Raw genomic sequence first — 16054 nt, 5'->3', positions numbered from 1 at the left:
CCCATCTATGTGTTTGTCCTTATGCTAGTACCACACTGGTTAGGCTACTGTAGCTTTGTAATAAATTTTGAAATTAGAAAGTGTGAGTTCCCCTCCTTAGTGTTTTGTGGTTCTCAGTCTGCAAATCTTGCACTTTACATTGCTCCTTATTCTTTTTGATGCCATTACAAATGGAGTTTTCTTAACTTTGTTTTTGTGGATTCTCAGGATTTTCTATAATAAGAGCCTGTCTCCCCTCTCCACAGGCATTATTGCTTCTCCGTCGGCGATCAGCACCCACTGAAGAGCAGCACCAGGTGACATCTGCCAAGCTTCTCGTTCTCCTTAACCTGTCCTTTACATACCTGAAGCTGGAGCGCCCCATCGCAGCGCTGCGCTATGGCGAGCAGGCTCTGCTCATTGACCAGAAGAACGCCAAGGCGCTCTTCCGGTGTGGACAGGTGAGTTGGAGGACGAGGACTTGGAAATGAATGCCCAGGGAAAGGTAACAGTGGTGTTCAACGTGGGCACTGCAAAATACCGTCTTCCCGAAAGAAGTGTTTTTTTTAAAGTTTTGTCCTTTGGCAGGCCTGTATTGTCATGACTGAGTATCAGAAGGCCCGGGATTTTCTGGTCCGAGCCCAGAAGGAACAACCCTTCAATCATGACATCAATAATGAGCTGAAGAAACTGGCCAGGTGAGACACTGTTTGCAGGAGTGCAGAGAAAGAGGTGTGATGCAGCCGCTGGTCCAGCAACCCTGCCGGAAAGAGCCCTGTGGGAATAATGCCTGGCTTGCGTTATGAGGCAGCGCCCCCTAGAGCTCGAAGTGCTTGATGCACTGAACCAGCCCCTGGGGTAGGTGGGAAGTAGCTGCAAACTACAAGTCTGGATCATTTATCATCTGTTATCATCACCCTGCTTCCCCTCACTCCTGCCCCCACAGATAAGCACCCACAAGAAGTTAAGCCTAAGAAAAAAAATTTTACTCATTAATTAAACATTTTTAATTAATGAGTATTTAATTAATGAGTTAATTTAAAACTAAGAAAAAATTTTTAAAGGTGGAGCAGCATAATTTGTTAAAAAAAAGTCTTGTTCTTCAGGAAATTTACCACCATGCTCAGCGCTCAGCTAACTATAGAAAGCTGTTTTCTAGATCCTGGTTTGATCTGAAATGGGCCCTTCAAGTCTGATTCATACGCTTGGGGTGACTTTCTTGTTGCCCAAGTGATATCTGTACGTCTTTCAGTAACGGAACTTTTTCTGATTAGAGAAGTTACATGTTCATTGTAGAAAACTTTCAAAATATCCACATGTAAATAGGACTCACCCATAACCCTATCACCTTGGAATATACTCACTGGTGTGTTTGGGTTTTTCAGGTGTTTTCTTGTTCTAATGTATTGGTGCGATGCTTTACTCCTGTTAACATTAATCATTTCATTCGTGTTCTACTTAAAGTTTTCTTGGCATTCAAATGTCTGAGATGTGTGCACCTCTTATATTTGGAACTGATTATTTCAGACCTTGAAGCACTTTCCAAAATTTTTTTTGTTATTTAAAAGTATCCTGTTGGGTTGTTTGTAGGAGTTTGGGAATCTGATCATTCTTTGGCAAGAAAATCTCAAGATAAGTTATAGGTTGGTGTGAAGGGGCACTTGGTGAGAACAGGCCTGGCAGCCTCACCGACAGTGGCCGCAGCCTTCAAGGCTTCCATCTTCACAGACTGTGGGCTTTTTGACCAAGGGCTCTAGAACCACCCTGGGGAGCCTCCCTGGGTCCCCTACCCCTCCAGCATTGCTTCCCACCCCTCATGGCTGCTGGAGCTTGTTTTTTTTAATGAATTTTTAATAAAGATTTGTTTATGCATACAAGAACTGGGGTGCAGGCCAGAGATGCTGGGGGTGAGAGGATTCACCAGAGACAGAGTGGGGAACAGAACAGGTGGATCTACTGAAACACACTGCTGAGGGGAGCAGTGGACGAGACAGGAGAGGTCTGCCTTGCCATGTGGGTAGCTCCCTGGCCGGGGATCGAACTTGTGCTGCAATGGCTGCGGATAGCTTCATAGGCTATATCTTAACCCTTTGCGCCACCAGGGAGGCCCTGGAATGTTTGTTCCTGATCTGCACGGGGAATTCCAGCCACTAGATGTCACTTGCTACAAACACAGACCTTCTCTAACTAATCTATATTTATTTCTCTTTACAGCTGCTACAGGGACTACATGGATAAAGAGAAGGAAATGTGTCACCGAATGTTTGCTCCTTATGACAGTGACTCTGTAGGGGAAGAAAACTGAAGGTAACAGAGGGCTGAGGCATAAAGGGTGTGAGGATTTTGTCCTGCGTGCAGGGGTGTATGTGGCTATTCCCAGACCCACTGTGACTGTAGCTGCATCACTGAGGACCAGTGTGTGTGGGGGGCCGGGTGGGGGGCGCAGAAACGTTCCCTATTGAGCTAACGACACAGCAGTGGTGCAGGGTGCATGCATTGTGGGTTTCTCACAGAGGAGGACGGAGAGTGCAGCCAGAGCTAGAGGTTAAATGTGTAGGTTTGGGAGGCCTCGGAGCTTTAAAGTTCAAAAAGAACAAAATAAAGTCCATTGACTGCCCCCTCACAGCAGCCTAGAACATGAAACTTGGAGTGTAGTCATTAAATGGGAGGGTTTACCTGGGCTTTGAAATGAAGAATAATGCTTTATTTAACGTATTTCCTGAAAATCTGAAAACCTCCAACCTCGCTTTGCATCTGACACATAAGAAGACAATCCAGATATTGAGGGTGGAGGCAGCCCACGACTTCAACTCTGCTAATACGAGCATCAGAGAGCTGGAAGTGTTGGACCTGAGGAGCAGAAGGGAACTTCCTGCTCGGGCATAACCCTGGGAATTTAGCAGGCACAGGGTTAAGGTTTCCCCATGAGCGCATGAGCTAACCCTCTCGTCTGGTTTACTGTTACTTAAGAAAATTAATGGAAACAAAATCACCTGCCTTAAACACCTGCTTAGCTGGGTAGATAACTCTGCTCTCATGAGAGAAGTTAAACAAGGGACAACAAGAAAACAGCTGCTGAACGGGCTCATGGTGATAAATCTCTCCTTTGTTGCCACCAACATCTCTCTACAAAAGGGGCTTGAGAGAAGAAGGCGGTGAAAGGCCCATTCATCCCGGCAGTGCTCACACGACCGCTGCAAACTGCTGCTCTCTGCCTGTCAGAAACGGCTGCCCCCAACCCCGCGGCCCAGGCCTCCAGGTCTCCTGGGGACCTGGGCATCTATGCAGGTCCTCTGACTAGACGTGAGCCAGAGGCCTTCTCTCTTTGGCTGCTGTTTGTGGCCATGGAAATGGAGGCCTGGTGGCTTGTGCCAGACACTTGGGGCTGTTACCTGGCCCGTCCCGCTGTTGAGTGGAGACCCGGCTCTTCCGGCGTCTGCCCTGGAGACAGGTTGTGTCACCCAGCGGGGCAGCGGTCTCCTTCGCTGCCTTCGCCTTCTAGCTTCCTCGGTCTGTGATGTGTTCTGGAGCCTGATGATTTTAAGATGGTTTCCCTGTACTCCCAGGTCCTGCATGTTCATCTTCTCACCAGCAGCGACTGTATTTGGGTCTAGAGTGACCATGATGGTGCTGTCCCCACTGCTGTACAGGGTTTTTTGTTGCTGTTTTTTTAGATTTATTTTTATTTATTTGTGCATACAAGAGCTGGGGTACAGGCCAGAGATGCGAGGGTGAAAGGATTAACCAGAGACAGAGTGGGGAGCAGAACAGGTGGATCTACTGAAATACACTGCTGAGGGGAGCAGCGGGTGAGACAGGAGAGGTCTGCTGCACCATGTGTGTCTGCTCCCTGGCCGGGGATCGAACTCATGCTGCAGTGGCTGGTGACAGGTTCATAGTGCTGAGACTTTAACCTCTGCGCCACCAGGGAGTCCCCCTGTATGGTTATAACGTAGCTTGGCTAGGGTGTCACAGGTGTTCTCTGTTCCCTCTTTTTCTGTTGTACTTGTGCCTAGTTGGGCACCTAAAATCTCAGGTTTTCAGATTCTTTTGACAACCTCGTTTCAACTAAGACCATTTAAAATTTGACCTTGTCTTCTGTGGATGGTCTAACATGTCAGCACTCCTGGTGGATGCGTGTTGTCGTAGTCTGTTCTCTAAGGCGCTGGTGATAGTAAATTGAAGATTTTGAGATTGAAGACCATGTCTTTTTCTTTTTTTTTTTCTTTAAGATTTATTTGTTTATTTATTTATACAAGCACTGGGTACAGTCAGAAGCGCAGGAGGGTGAGAGAATTCACCAGAGCCAGAGCGGGGAGCAGAGCAGGCAGAAGGACCGAAGTACACTGCTGAGGGGAGCAGCGGGCGGCAGGAGAGGTCTGCGCGCCATGTGGGACCCTCCTCTGGTGGCCAGGGGGCAGCCGGGGATCGAACTGGCGCTGCAGAGGCTGCAGGCAGCCTCGCAACCCAGCGCTCAACTGCTTCGCCACCAGGGAGGCCCAAAGACCATGTCTTTTTCATCTGCATATTTTCTAGCATCTGGAACCACACCGGGCACGTGACGGGTGCTCAGCAGGTATTGGTTGGACCAAGGTTAAAAGAGCTGAAATGCCAGTCCAGCCTCTTTGAAATCACACCTTCCAGGCTGGCTCTTGTGTTGGCTGCCAGGATGTGCCTTACTGCCAGAAGCCCGTCTTTCACTAGCATCAGCTAAAAAAGAGGTTTCAGGGGTGGGTCCCTGAGTCAAATGAAAAGTTGAACAGTAAATACTCAGGCGGTTAGAGAGCTGCAGTCCTGAGGGCCTCCAGGACATCTAATCTCTGCTTCACTCTCGCACCATTAGGAGTACCCAGGTGTCCAATTCCACAGCCTTCCAACTCAAGAGGGGGCCCTCCTTACCCGCCACCTTCCTCCTCTTCCTCTGTTATCTATAGCTGCATTTTGAAAAGTCCTGAGGAAGGAGTCTGGCCTGGTTTGCAGGATGTGGGGCCTTATGAGCAGCACCCCTTCCTTCCTAGCACCGCCTAGTAAGAGCTGGCAAAGGAACGATTGTCCAGAGTTGTCCAGAGTAAAAAGGCTTGTGTTTCCCAAAAGCAAGGGGCATGGAGACAATGAGCAGACCAAGGGCAGGATGCCCAGCACAGGTGTTCAGCACTCACTGTTCTGGTGAGCAGGACTGGCGGGAGTCTCCGTGATGACACAGGGGTCACCTGCCGGCAGCTCAGCGTGGAAGGAGCAGGAACGTCTGTAGTTCCGCTGCACTATCTTTTCCTTGGCCTTCCAGGGGACTTGGCAACACACACCTCAGGACAGGTCTGTCCTTGGGGATGATCTGGTGAGTCAAGATACAGGTCAGCGGTTGACCCACGTCCATCAGAAGACCTCCGGTTTTATGGCGGACCCCAGGCTAATATTTGTTGAGCCATTTTGAAACTGTTTTCCCGTGTCCGCAGCGCAGCGGAGGCCGCAGACCCGGGCTTGCACCTTCCTGTGTCCACATGTGGGCACTTCCTGGCTACCTACTCGGCAAGACCTCATGCGCCTCCACCACAGGGTGCCTTTACCAGAGGCACCAGGCAGCTTGATAACAGATGCCGTCAGAGCACAGAGCGTTGTCCTGACATTTTCTTTAATTCTTAAGTTCGTCATCATCTCCGGGTAGAGTTTGAATTGTGTCCTTCCTGTCCTTACGTGATCTTACCTGGGATTCTTGCCCCACTTTTATTGTGCCTGGAAGAGGGCTGTAAACTGAGCCCTATAGCTATTTTCAGCTATTTAAATGGTGACATTTATTTTGTGGTTTCCAGGACCAGCGAGTTGGACATAACAGGAAAACAAAATTTAGCTTAATACAAAAGACTTACTACTAAAATGCTCTACCTCAAGTGACTTTAAGTTCCTCCAACATGGGGAGCTCACACAGAAGGCTCCACTTTGGAGAGCGGCCCCATGGAGAGCCCCTGCTCCTGGAGTAAGCTGCTCCACCGTGTCCCACGTGGGTGTGGGTGGCCCTGGGATCCAGCGCTTTCTCTGCTGGTGAAGCCCCTGTCAGGGTCATTCTGCCCCTAGTGCAGGGTCCCGTGGAGGTGGGAGAGTGGGGGTTCCACGGCCCCCCTGCTCCTTGAGCTCTGACACTTTCCCATCAGACACTTGCATACTGGTGAGGGTGGCTGCTGCCCTCCTTTCAAGCACTTTTAGGAGAGTGCAGTGTGAAGTCCTGCAGTGAGCATGAGCAAAACCACACGCGGCAAGGAAACGGGAGAGACCTGGCTCAAGGTGGCGCTGCTTGCTGGCATGGCTGCTGGTGAGAACAGCATCCTAAACAGGGCCGGGGCAGGTCTTGCTGCCCGCCCCAGCAGCCTCCGTCCTCACTCATGCTCCCTTGCTCCACAAGCACCTCCCGAGAGCTGCCTCCTCACAGGCTGAATGGCAGGTGCTGGGGGGACAGGGAGAGCTCAGTGCTGGCTTTGTAGTTTGGTCTGCAAGGGCTGGTGGGCTCCGAGGATGGGATGGAATCACAGGGGACACAGGAGAATGCCACAGGGCAGCATCCTGATCAGAGCACGGCTTGGCCGGAACAGTCCCAAAGGAAATGCCTCATGGGGCGCAGGGGCAGAAGATAAGCAGTTGAGAACTGAGACTGGTTGAGGAGCAGTCTTGTCCTGGCATTTTGGTCCCCTGAATGCAGGCCGTGCTCTGTGGGCCATGGAAGAGCGGCCTGGGGTGGGAGTGGGGACGCGCCTGCAGGCATCTGAGGGGCAATGACAGCGGGAGGCAGATGTACCAGCAGGCGGGAATGGGGTCAGGAGTGTGAGGCTGCCCATCTGGAATGGATGGGGAGATAGTTTAAGTCAAAAGAATTCACATGAAAATGGAGACTTAGCTGGAGGAGGATGACCCCAGTGCAGCACCCCTTCCTTCCTAGCACCACATAATAAGAGCTGGCAGAGCTGGCAGTGAGGGGATCACTGCCCCATGGGGATGGTGGGGAAGGCACATGGAGAGACAGGCAGACTCCTGCATGGTCAAGGGGTTCATGGGGTGGGGTGAGATGGGGGGGGGGCTCACCCACCTGGCCTCCGTGCTTGGGCACAGTGTGGATGAGCTTTGGTTTGTCATCTTTTCCTTCTAGGTGGTTTTGATAGCACTGCTTGCTGTTTGAGGATTTTTTAGTTTATTTTTCATTTTGCTCAACATACTTATTAACCATCTCATATGCCAGGTATCCTTTTGCATGTTTCATGTGAGCTGTTTGAAGGCAGCACCTTTAGAATATAGCCTTTACCTTCATTGTATAGATGGTGAATCAGGCGCAAGGAGGTAACTCGCCAAGCTTGTGTCTCTGGTGGGCGAGGAGAGTCAGGGAGCGCGCCCTGCAGTCTGGCCCAGAGCCAGGGGAAAACAGCTTTAACTTCTTCTGGGGATTCTGCCATAGAGCTAAATAGTGAATTCTATTGGTATTGCTTGATTTTTATCAGGTTTGGGCCTGTGTCTGTTGACTTCCGCTGTGCTGTGGTGCAGCACCATCTCTTACCTCCCTGTGGTCTTATGACCACTTCTCGATCCTCTGTTTGATTATTGTGATGAAAACAATACTCGTGCTAATGTTTCTGATTTCATAAGCGAAAGACAGTATTTCCTGAGCTGCACTTTCTGTGATGAGAGTATGATTAACTGGAAAGTCAATACTGCACTTTTTTTTTTTTTTTAGCTTTTGTTTTTCCTGCAATTTCTAATTGCATTTATCCCAACCCCCACCCCAACCCTGAACTGCTTGCCTTTATCCTTATCTTAAAAAAAAAAAACAAAAAAAAAACACCCTCTGTGGCACCATAAGTCAATGTGTCTCCTTTCTTCTCAGGGGCTCCCCTTGGAAAGCTCCACACTGTGCACAGTCTGGCTGGGTTCTGGGGACACACCTGAGACACACCTGGCATGCTGGGGCTTCTTTTATCTGAGTTGAATCCTTTTATCTTCTTTTATCCTGAGTTGAATCCACTGTTTCCTGTATCCATTTTCTTATTTTACTTCCTTGTTACGGTATTTTTTAGTAACATCCAAAAATTACATGTAGGGGCCTCCCTGGTGACACAGGGGTTAAAGTCTCAATGCTAGCACCTCTACCTGTCTCGCCTGCTGCTCCCCTCAGCAGTGTATTTCAGTAGATCTACCTGTTCTGTTCCCCACTCTATCTCTGGTGAATCTTCTCACCCCCCCACCCCCGCTCACACCTCTGGCCTACACCCCAGCTCTTGTATGCATAAAAAGATAAATTTTTTAAAAAATTGAAAAGTTAAATAAAAATTGCTTTCTAGCAAGTCAAAGAAGCTTACCAGATAAAGGCTAGGCTGTGGAGACCACAGTCCTGTAGTTGAGATTCCGGGCTTCAGCCCCGGGTCAGACAGGTGGCCGGAAGTGAGCATGGAGCAGAGGCCCCACTGAGCTGGGTGCCAGCACGAGGGTAGCGGCGGCCTCAGGGTTCCTTTGTGCTAAAATAGCCTTCCTGTGTCCGGGCAGGACTGGTCAGTTGTCAGGAAGCCCGGGGAGCAGGTCATCATCTCTCACAGTAGTGACTAGATCCAGACAGGGAATCTTTTCTGATCCCCTTCTTCCCAAAGAGATTAGGAAGAAACTCTCAGATCTCGTATTAAGTCTAAAAGATCATACCTGCCTCTGGTTAAACTCATCTGAGTCCACAACAAATGTGTCTAGCAGTACTTTTTTTAAAAAAGATTTATTTATATATGCATACAAGAGCTGGGGTACAGGCCAGAGGTGCGGGAGGTGAGAAGATTCACCAGAGACAGAACGGGGAGCAGAACAGGCAAAGTGACTGAAATACACTGCAGGAGAGGTCTGCTGCGCCATATGGGTCACCTCCCTGGCCGGGGATCGAACTTGTGCTGCAATGGCTGCGGATAGCTTCATAGTCTGAGACTTACCCCTTTGCACCACCAGGGAGGCCCTCTGGCTATATTTTTGTAATTTCCTATCTTACTAGGTCCTTTGGCTTTCTTTCTCTGTCTCTACACTTTTTTCTCCTCCTCAAAATGGGGTTGCATTTTCTCAAGAGTAACTAGGCCAAGTATCTTATCTTGTTGTCAGATAAGTGCCATGTTTTCCAGGCAAACTGTTAGACACAGTCCCTTGATCTTTCAGAGATCTGTGAAATGCCTTTTCTCCCAGCTCAGAGTGTCATTGAAACCCATCCCTTTGTTGTGTGGCTATAAATAGCTCCGGGTAGGTTGGTATTTTTCATTATGCCCCTTCCTGGGAAAGCACCTCCCCTGGCAGAGTTCCTCTGACCCCTCCACCTCTCGCCACATCCTCTCCTGGCAGTCGGCGTGGGCCTCAAACCTGCTTCCTGCTGGGGCTGCCTTTACTGGATCTGTGTCCTTTGCTGGTGTGGTGTCAGTGTGGGCTATTAAATCACATTTCAGGCCATAACCTGACTCCTTTTTGAAATGTTCAAAATCATGATTATTTAAGGACCCTTTGCCATTCGTTACAATGTTGAAAAAATAGGAAATTTTGTATTCTCAGTCTTAGCTCTCAAGCTGGGCCTTCAGTGGTGTCATTTACCCTCTTTATGCTTCAGTTGCACTGTCTGGAGGAGGAAGTGTTCGGATCTCTAAGGGCTCTTTACTTGCCCAGGGTGCAGAGACAGCTGATGTCTGCCCAGTTTGTTTTTAATTTCTTGGGTTCATTATTGTAGGTGCCTCTGCTCCAGGCATCTGTAACCCCAGACACCAATTTAGATAAAGCCACAGGCAAAGCCTCGACAGTAAGGAATTAACATCAGTGAATGTCTTAGCATCTTGAGACCCTTGAAGATGAGTCTGAGCCTCGTGTCCTGACTGTCCCCTGTGGGTTCTGCTGGAGCAGCCACAGGCCCCAGTGGAGCTGAAATGAACTAGGATGAGCTGAGCATTTCCAGAACCCAGAGGAGGGTTTTTTGTTTTGTTTTTTTTTTTTTTTTTAAGATTTATTTATTTACTCATACAAGCACTGGGTACAGTCAGAAGCGCGGGAGGGTGAGAGGATTCACCAGAGCCAGAGCGGGGAGCAGAGCAGGCAGAATGATGAAGTACACTGCTGAGGGGAGCAGCAGGCGGCAGGAGAGGTCTGCCATGTGGGACCCTTGCCCGGCGGCCTGGGATCAAACTGGTGCTGCAAAGGCTGCGCCACCGGGGAGGCCCCAGAGGAGGGTTTTTGAATCTCTTAAACAAGTGAATAGCTGTGAGCAACACTCATGCCCAGCACAGGGGATAAGTGTATCCAGATGAGAAGGCCCTGTTGTGCCGGCGTCCACAGCGGTCACTGTAACAGTGAGCACAGGAAAGGCCACGAAGGGCAGACGTGGGGCGGACGTGGGGCCATACCCTATGATTCCTTTTGGCATCCCGATGTCTCCTGGGGTTTTTTTCCTTTGGGCGAGGTGAATGTGATCGCCTTGGTGTAAGGAAATCCCTCGGCGTTCATTTCTTACCACGCTGCAATGAATGGCCTGTGGAGACTGCCTGCATTCCTTGGCCAGTGGCCCCTTCCTCCGTCTGCAAAGCCAACAGGTCTTCACACCTCCTCCCCCACCTGCCCTCTGCCAGTCTCTCTCAAGTTCTCTCCTCCTCTGCTGTTTTCATGTTTCCTTCTCATTCTCTGACCCCTCTGCTCCATCTTATGAGGAGTTTTCTGTATGCATTGGGCCCACCCGAATAATCCAGGATAATCTTCCATCTCAGAATCCTTAATGTCGTTGCATAGTCCTTTTTGCTGCGGTAACATTCACAAGTTCTGGGAATTGAGAGATGGACATCGCTGGGGTCTTCACTGTGTCTCTTTATACCCTCTTCTGTATCATCATCTACTGGAACTACAAGTCTCCCCAGCTAGAGATAACTCAGACCATACAACCTCAGCATCCTGCCCTTCATCCTTTCTGCCCCAGACACGGTCATCAGACAACCCTCTGCGAGACACTTCCTCTCTGGTAGTCGTCCTTGCAGGTGGCTGGGGAGCAGTGGGAGCAAGAGGGGGCGAACTGCAACCAGGAGGCTGTTGCCACTCCCAGCCAAGAGCTGAGGTCTGGAGGCAGGTGAGGAATGAATGGGGGAGGATGGTGAATTAAAAACTAATTTAGCAAAAATCACACAAACTGGTATTAGGTTGGGGAAGGGAATCAATAATGATACCCAGAGCCCCAACTTCGCTAGCTGTGATTGTGACGGTATAACCAACTGGAGACAGTTCTCTTTAGTTTGAGACCTGTCAAAGTTGAGGAGTCTGCAGGATATTTCAGAGAAAACACATCTGGGCGTCAGTGGGGAGGCCTGGCTCGAGACAAATGTGGCAGCCGTGAGTTTGTGCAGGGCAGTGAAATCCAGGAATGTGAAGGAGGTGGCCCGTGAGGTGTAGAAATAAGAGCTTGAGCCAAAGACAAGACCGTGGGCCACCAACCGGAACTGAGAATCCAAGGGAAAGAGCCTCTGTAGGACAGAAGGTGTAGTTGGGAGTCCACAGTTCACAGTGGGTTGGGGGATCCACGAACCCCTGAGTAGTTGTGTCTACACACCGATTTCACGCTTGCCATCAGCCTCTCAGCAGGGACTGTGATACCCAAAGAGGTAACTGTCCTCTAGAGGGGGGAGTCCTGTAGAGTAACCCATAGGGTCAAGTCCAGCAGCACAAGGGACCCGTAAAATAAGGACTGGAAACTAGTGGCTGCGCTTGCCCTGCGCACAGGTTGTTGGAGGGGAACGTGGACAGAGCGCTGGGTGTAGGGGAGCAGACGTGGGAAAGGAAGGCATGTCAGCCAGGCTGCTGGCCGCGCCTCGAGCCTCCTGGGAGCACTGGTTACCACACAACGTCTGGGGCCCCTCAGGTTCTGACTCTGCACCTGTGAATTTGAACTTCCACCAAATGTCCAAGAACCCAGCAACAAGCTGAGGAGCACAGTGACCAGAGGCTCTCAGGACATTCTCAGGTGGGGGAGGGGGTGGGGTTGGATGGGACCTGGAAGCATAACAGTCATGTTTGCTTTGAAATGGGGGCAGTTGGGTTGCACTTTGACCTCTCTGACCTCATGTCCTGCAGCCTTCACTGGGACACTGAGGCAACTGACAGTTGTCATGGTGGGGTCCTGGCCCCCCACCCGGGGGTGCTCAGGGAAACTCACTCATTCAATTGAAGCCTAGAAAGAGTGATGTGTGTCCCAGCAGGTAGGGACACCACTGAGTGATACTTGAGTCCTGCCAGAGGTCAGAGGAGGCAGAAGGACAGTGTGGGGAGGGACATTGCTGGCACAAGGGCCACCAGAGAGGCTGAGAGGATGTGACAAGAGTCGGTGTGGCCACCAGGATCAGGGCTGAGGAGCGGGCAGCAGATGAGGAGGGGGCAGCAGATAAGGAGAGCCTGCCCTGTGGTTAGCTTTGAGCAGTTGCCTGCGGGAAGCGGGTGGAGACCTGCGCAGGCCAGAGAACACAGCTGACAGATGGGGTGGCCAGAATGTCACCAGGGTGATGGATGAGAGCTGCCTGTCAGATTATCCCCCTCCTTGGGAATTATTTGAGATACACATTACTCAGTCGATCTGAAGAAACTAGTCTGGGTTTTGAGAAAGAGATTAAATGGCTAAATGGCTCCAGGGACGGTCTGTGAATTTCCACCTTTAGGAACATTTGAGCATTTTCTGGGATTTTGAAGTGGGATCCACCACTTTCATCAGTGTTTTCAAAGAGCTGTATGACCCACAGAGGTTAAGACCTCACTCCCGAGCTTCCTCACGGGCGCTGCGCACCTCTGATGGTCTCCTCGGATCACCCCTGCAGGGCCAGCGGGCAGTGCGGGAGGACAGGGCTGCCCCCGTGGGAACTCTCCTCCCCGGCCCTGGTCCTCGGCCCTCTGTCCTCAGATCTTCAACATCCTGGGCTCTGCAGCCTGCAGCTCACGGTTCCAGGATTGCATCACTCCTCCAGCTTCTCTGTTACATTTTCACACTCTTCTTTGATTACTGCTCATTATTTTGTGCGATTATTGTGGGCCCCGATCACACCATTGATCAAGTTTCTGTTTCACGTTGACTGTGCCTTTCCCCAGGCCTGGGGTTTACTCTCAGAGGAAGTAGCTTGTTTAGTATTAATTTATTCAGCCGGAGTCGGCTCTGTCAGACCTTTGTCTGCGTCCCCCGCCTAGGTCTGTCTCCTTTTGTCTTTCGAGCTCTCTGGCTTATCTTTCCTTGAGCCATGGATACATGATGCTTTTTCTTTGTACCTTCCTGTGCTCTGAGTATTGCATTTTCAAAGTGAAATGTGCACTTTCCTATTTTGAGACATTTTATTTATGCTAAAGTATTGCTTTTTATTGATCTCAATCTGAAAATGCAACGAACGGCACCTCATCTAATCCCAGTGTCCGGAGGGGTGGCAGAGACTGTGGCTACACAACAGCATTCCCGGGAACATGCTCAGAATACTGATTTCACAGGTTTTCTAAAGGTAGTACGCGGGGCATAGTCTAGATGGAAACCGATGATCTTTTTTCACTTGTTAAACTATTGATGATGGACATTCTCATGGCTGGTCAAATGCAGGAAGCTAGCGAGGGCACCCGCCTGCCCAGAGACTCTTGCCCATCTTTGAGTGCTGTGGTCTCTTGTCCCATCTCCTCTGCGCTGCTACTACTTTTTGCCAGAACCTCCAATGACTACCCGTTGCCCTCCTGAGAAAACCAGGTCCTTCCTTAGTGCCTCCACGGCCCTTTGTGGCCCGAGTGTCATGTGCGACCTTTCATTCCTGCCGTCACCCGCCCTGGGCCACGCCGGCCCCCCTGACATCAGTGTCTCACACTCATCCCGCTGCACCCCTGACTCTCTGGAGGCCTTTGCACGGATGCCGACTGTGTCCCCCCGGGGAGCGTGACCATTCCCAGCTAGTCTGCCTCTGTCTCCTCTGGGAGGGCCCTCCAGTCTATATGGCATTTGCATTTTTGAGTTTATTAATCTCTCTACCGCACTAAAAAGAGTCCCACAAGAGTGGTGACTTTGATATCTGTAAGCTGAAATTCACTGCTGCCGTGTGTTTCTGTGATTGGTTTCCGAGGCTAACCAACAAAGACTTAGCCAGCAGAGTACTATTCATAGGCGCAGAAAGCACTCCCCGCTCCAGGTTTCAGTGAGACGCAGGCAGGACAAGTGGAAGGGAAGTTGGCCTCCCTCTGCCCTGCCCGTGCCTACCTGCTTCTCCTGCCGAGGGGCGTGAAGGAATGTCCAGGACAGGTTTCTCAGCTCCTGCTCTTCTGGCACTCGGCCTTCGTGCCATTTCTGAAGCCTCTGCACCATGACAGCCAAGCGCAGGTAGAGGCGAAAGTGCAGGCTGAAACGCAGAAAAAAGACGAGGCAGGAGCCCCATAAACTGAGAGCAACCGCGAAGGAGAGCTGGTGGCCAGGCGCCCGTGCGAATTGTCAGACTGTGCTACTAACCAGCATTTGTCTCAGTGAATAGACCCTCCACCACCATCTCATGGTGAGGCCACCTTTGAGAGACCCACCTCACTTGTACCAAAGCCAGTCCCTTTTGGGCCCTTCCTGGAACTGTGATGTTCTGCACCAGTTCTGTTCTCAGAGGAGGCTGAATGTAACACGTGCACAATAAAGCATCCCTTCCGCTGTCTTAGCTGGAGGGAAAAAAAGAAACTGCTATTCTGCAAAAGGGAATGAAAAAAATATTTTCACTCAGACCCCTGCCCTTTACACGAGTCCCAGACAGCCACTCGCACCAGTACACCAGTGCTGGGGGCCACCCAGCCCGCACCCTGTGTGTGCCGGCTGTTCCCAGCACTCGGCCACTGTCTTGGCGGGAGGGATGGCAGGCGGCGAAACCATGGAGGCGTCAGCAGGTTATTATGATGGCTGTCATCGTGCGCTGTACAGAGGGGGTGAGGTGTATGGCATGCCCAGGCTCACAGCAGTGAACAGCGGGGCCTAGGAACCCAGTCTCCTGGTGCTAGATAAAGCCACAGCGTCTCTGCCATCAACATGCAAGTCACCCGCTGGGAGGTGTGTCGCCAGCTGTACAGGGAGCTGCGTGTAAGGTGTGTCCGGCTTCTGGTTTGTTACATCCCGAGATGCTGATGCTGGCCGGTGTGGTCTCAAGTGTCTTGCAATATCCTACTGAAAATGTAAGCAACTGCTCCTGTGTTTGGCTCTTTGAGGGTATTTTTCACATTTTAAATGGTTACGAAGTGTCACTCTTCATGCAACAGCTGAGAAAGACTGACAGATAAAACTCCCTGCATTCAGAAATGAGTCATTTATTTGGGCGCCTCAGCGAGAAAATGAAGTTGAACTGGATGGGCTCCTCAGTTCCTTTCTGTTCTAATTTTCTAGGCCGTGTCCTGTGTTCTTGAAGTTTCATATTCATTGGTAGCCTTGTCAGGAGGGCTGTATGGCCAGAGCACCTGTCCCCTGGTTCCTGTCCAGTGTCCTCCCTGCAGACCCTGGGCCGCCCTTGGCTCCCTGGCACGCGGGAGGCTGTGATTGCTCAGCGTTGGGGTGACTGAGTCCCGTCATGTTTCTAACTTCTGGGTTTGTTTCCTAGATTCTCCAACACAAGCAAGAGAAGCGAGGCTGCTGGGCATCTCCATCGTTATTTGGGGCGGAGGGCTTTCTGGAAAGTGCTCCCCAGCGCAGGCAGTGTGCCGTGACCCTGGGGAGAGGGGCTGGAACCCCACAGCCGGGTCATTGCCTCATCTCCCACGCTGCTGGAATGTGTTTTCACAGGTGCTGTTTTCTGTTTGACATTTCCATACACAGAGTAGGGGAAAGTGTAGCTACTGACAAGTCAAAAAAATACTGGTTTTTTTTAGGCAGCTTTTTTTTTAATGGAGTTAGTCCTTGGCTTTTCTCCCAGTTCCCACCCCCCTTCTGGTGGCTGATGTCCCTGGGTAAATACAAAGAGAGATTGCTTTGTGTATTCTGGAGGGCTCTGTTTTGAAGAGAGAGAGAATTAGGTTACTAGTGTTTTTGTTGTAAATAAATAAAAACTTCCTTGTCCTTGCACGATCCAGTATAAATTGTGTGAAT

At 50.6% G+C, this 16054-nt stretch overlaps 1 protein-coding gene across 7 annotated transcripts in view; it reads left to right on the top strand.

The window, feature by feature from the left end:
* FKBP6 (FKBP prolyl isomerase family member 6 (inactive)) overlaps positions 1–16054 on the top strand; it is a 19605-nt gene extending 3551 nt beyond the window's left edge. For 3 of the 7 annotated variants that reach the window (XM_037506842.2, XM_037506843.2, XM_037506844.2), the window contains 4 exons: positions 246–440; positions 568–677; positions 2194–2286; positions 15570–16054. In XM_037506842.2, coding sequence (XP_037362739.1) covers positions 246–440; positions 568–677; positions 2194–2284 — 396 coding nt within the window. In that variant the 3' untranslated portion in view covers positions 2285–2286; positions 15570–16054. The other 4 variants (XM_037506839.2, XM_037506838.1, XM_037506840.2 and 1 more) reach the window with 4 other exon arrangements.

This window comes from Talpa occidentalis, unplaced genomic scaffold (assembly GCF_014898055.3).
Source record: "Talpa occidentalis isolate TD23 unplaced genomic scaffold, MPIMG_talOcc4v2.1 talOcc4.12, whole genome shotgun sequence".
NCBI lineage: Eukaryota > Metazoa > Chordata > Mammalia > Eulipotyphla > Talpidae > Talpa > Talpa occidentalis.
The sequence above is the reverse complement of the archived record's forward strand: the minus strand, read 5'-3'. Positions and strand labels throughout refer to the sequence as shown.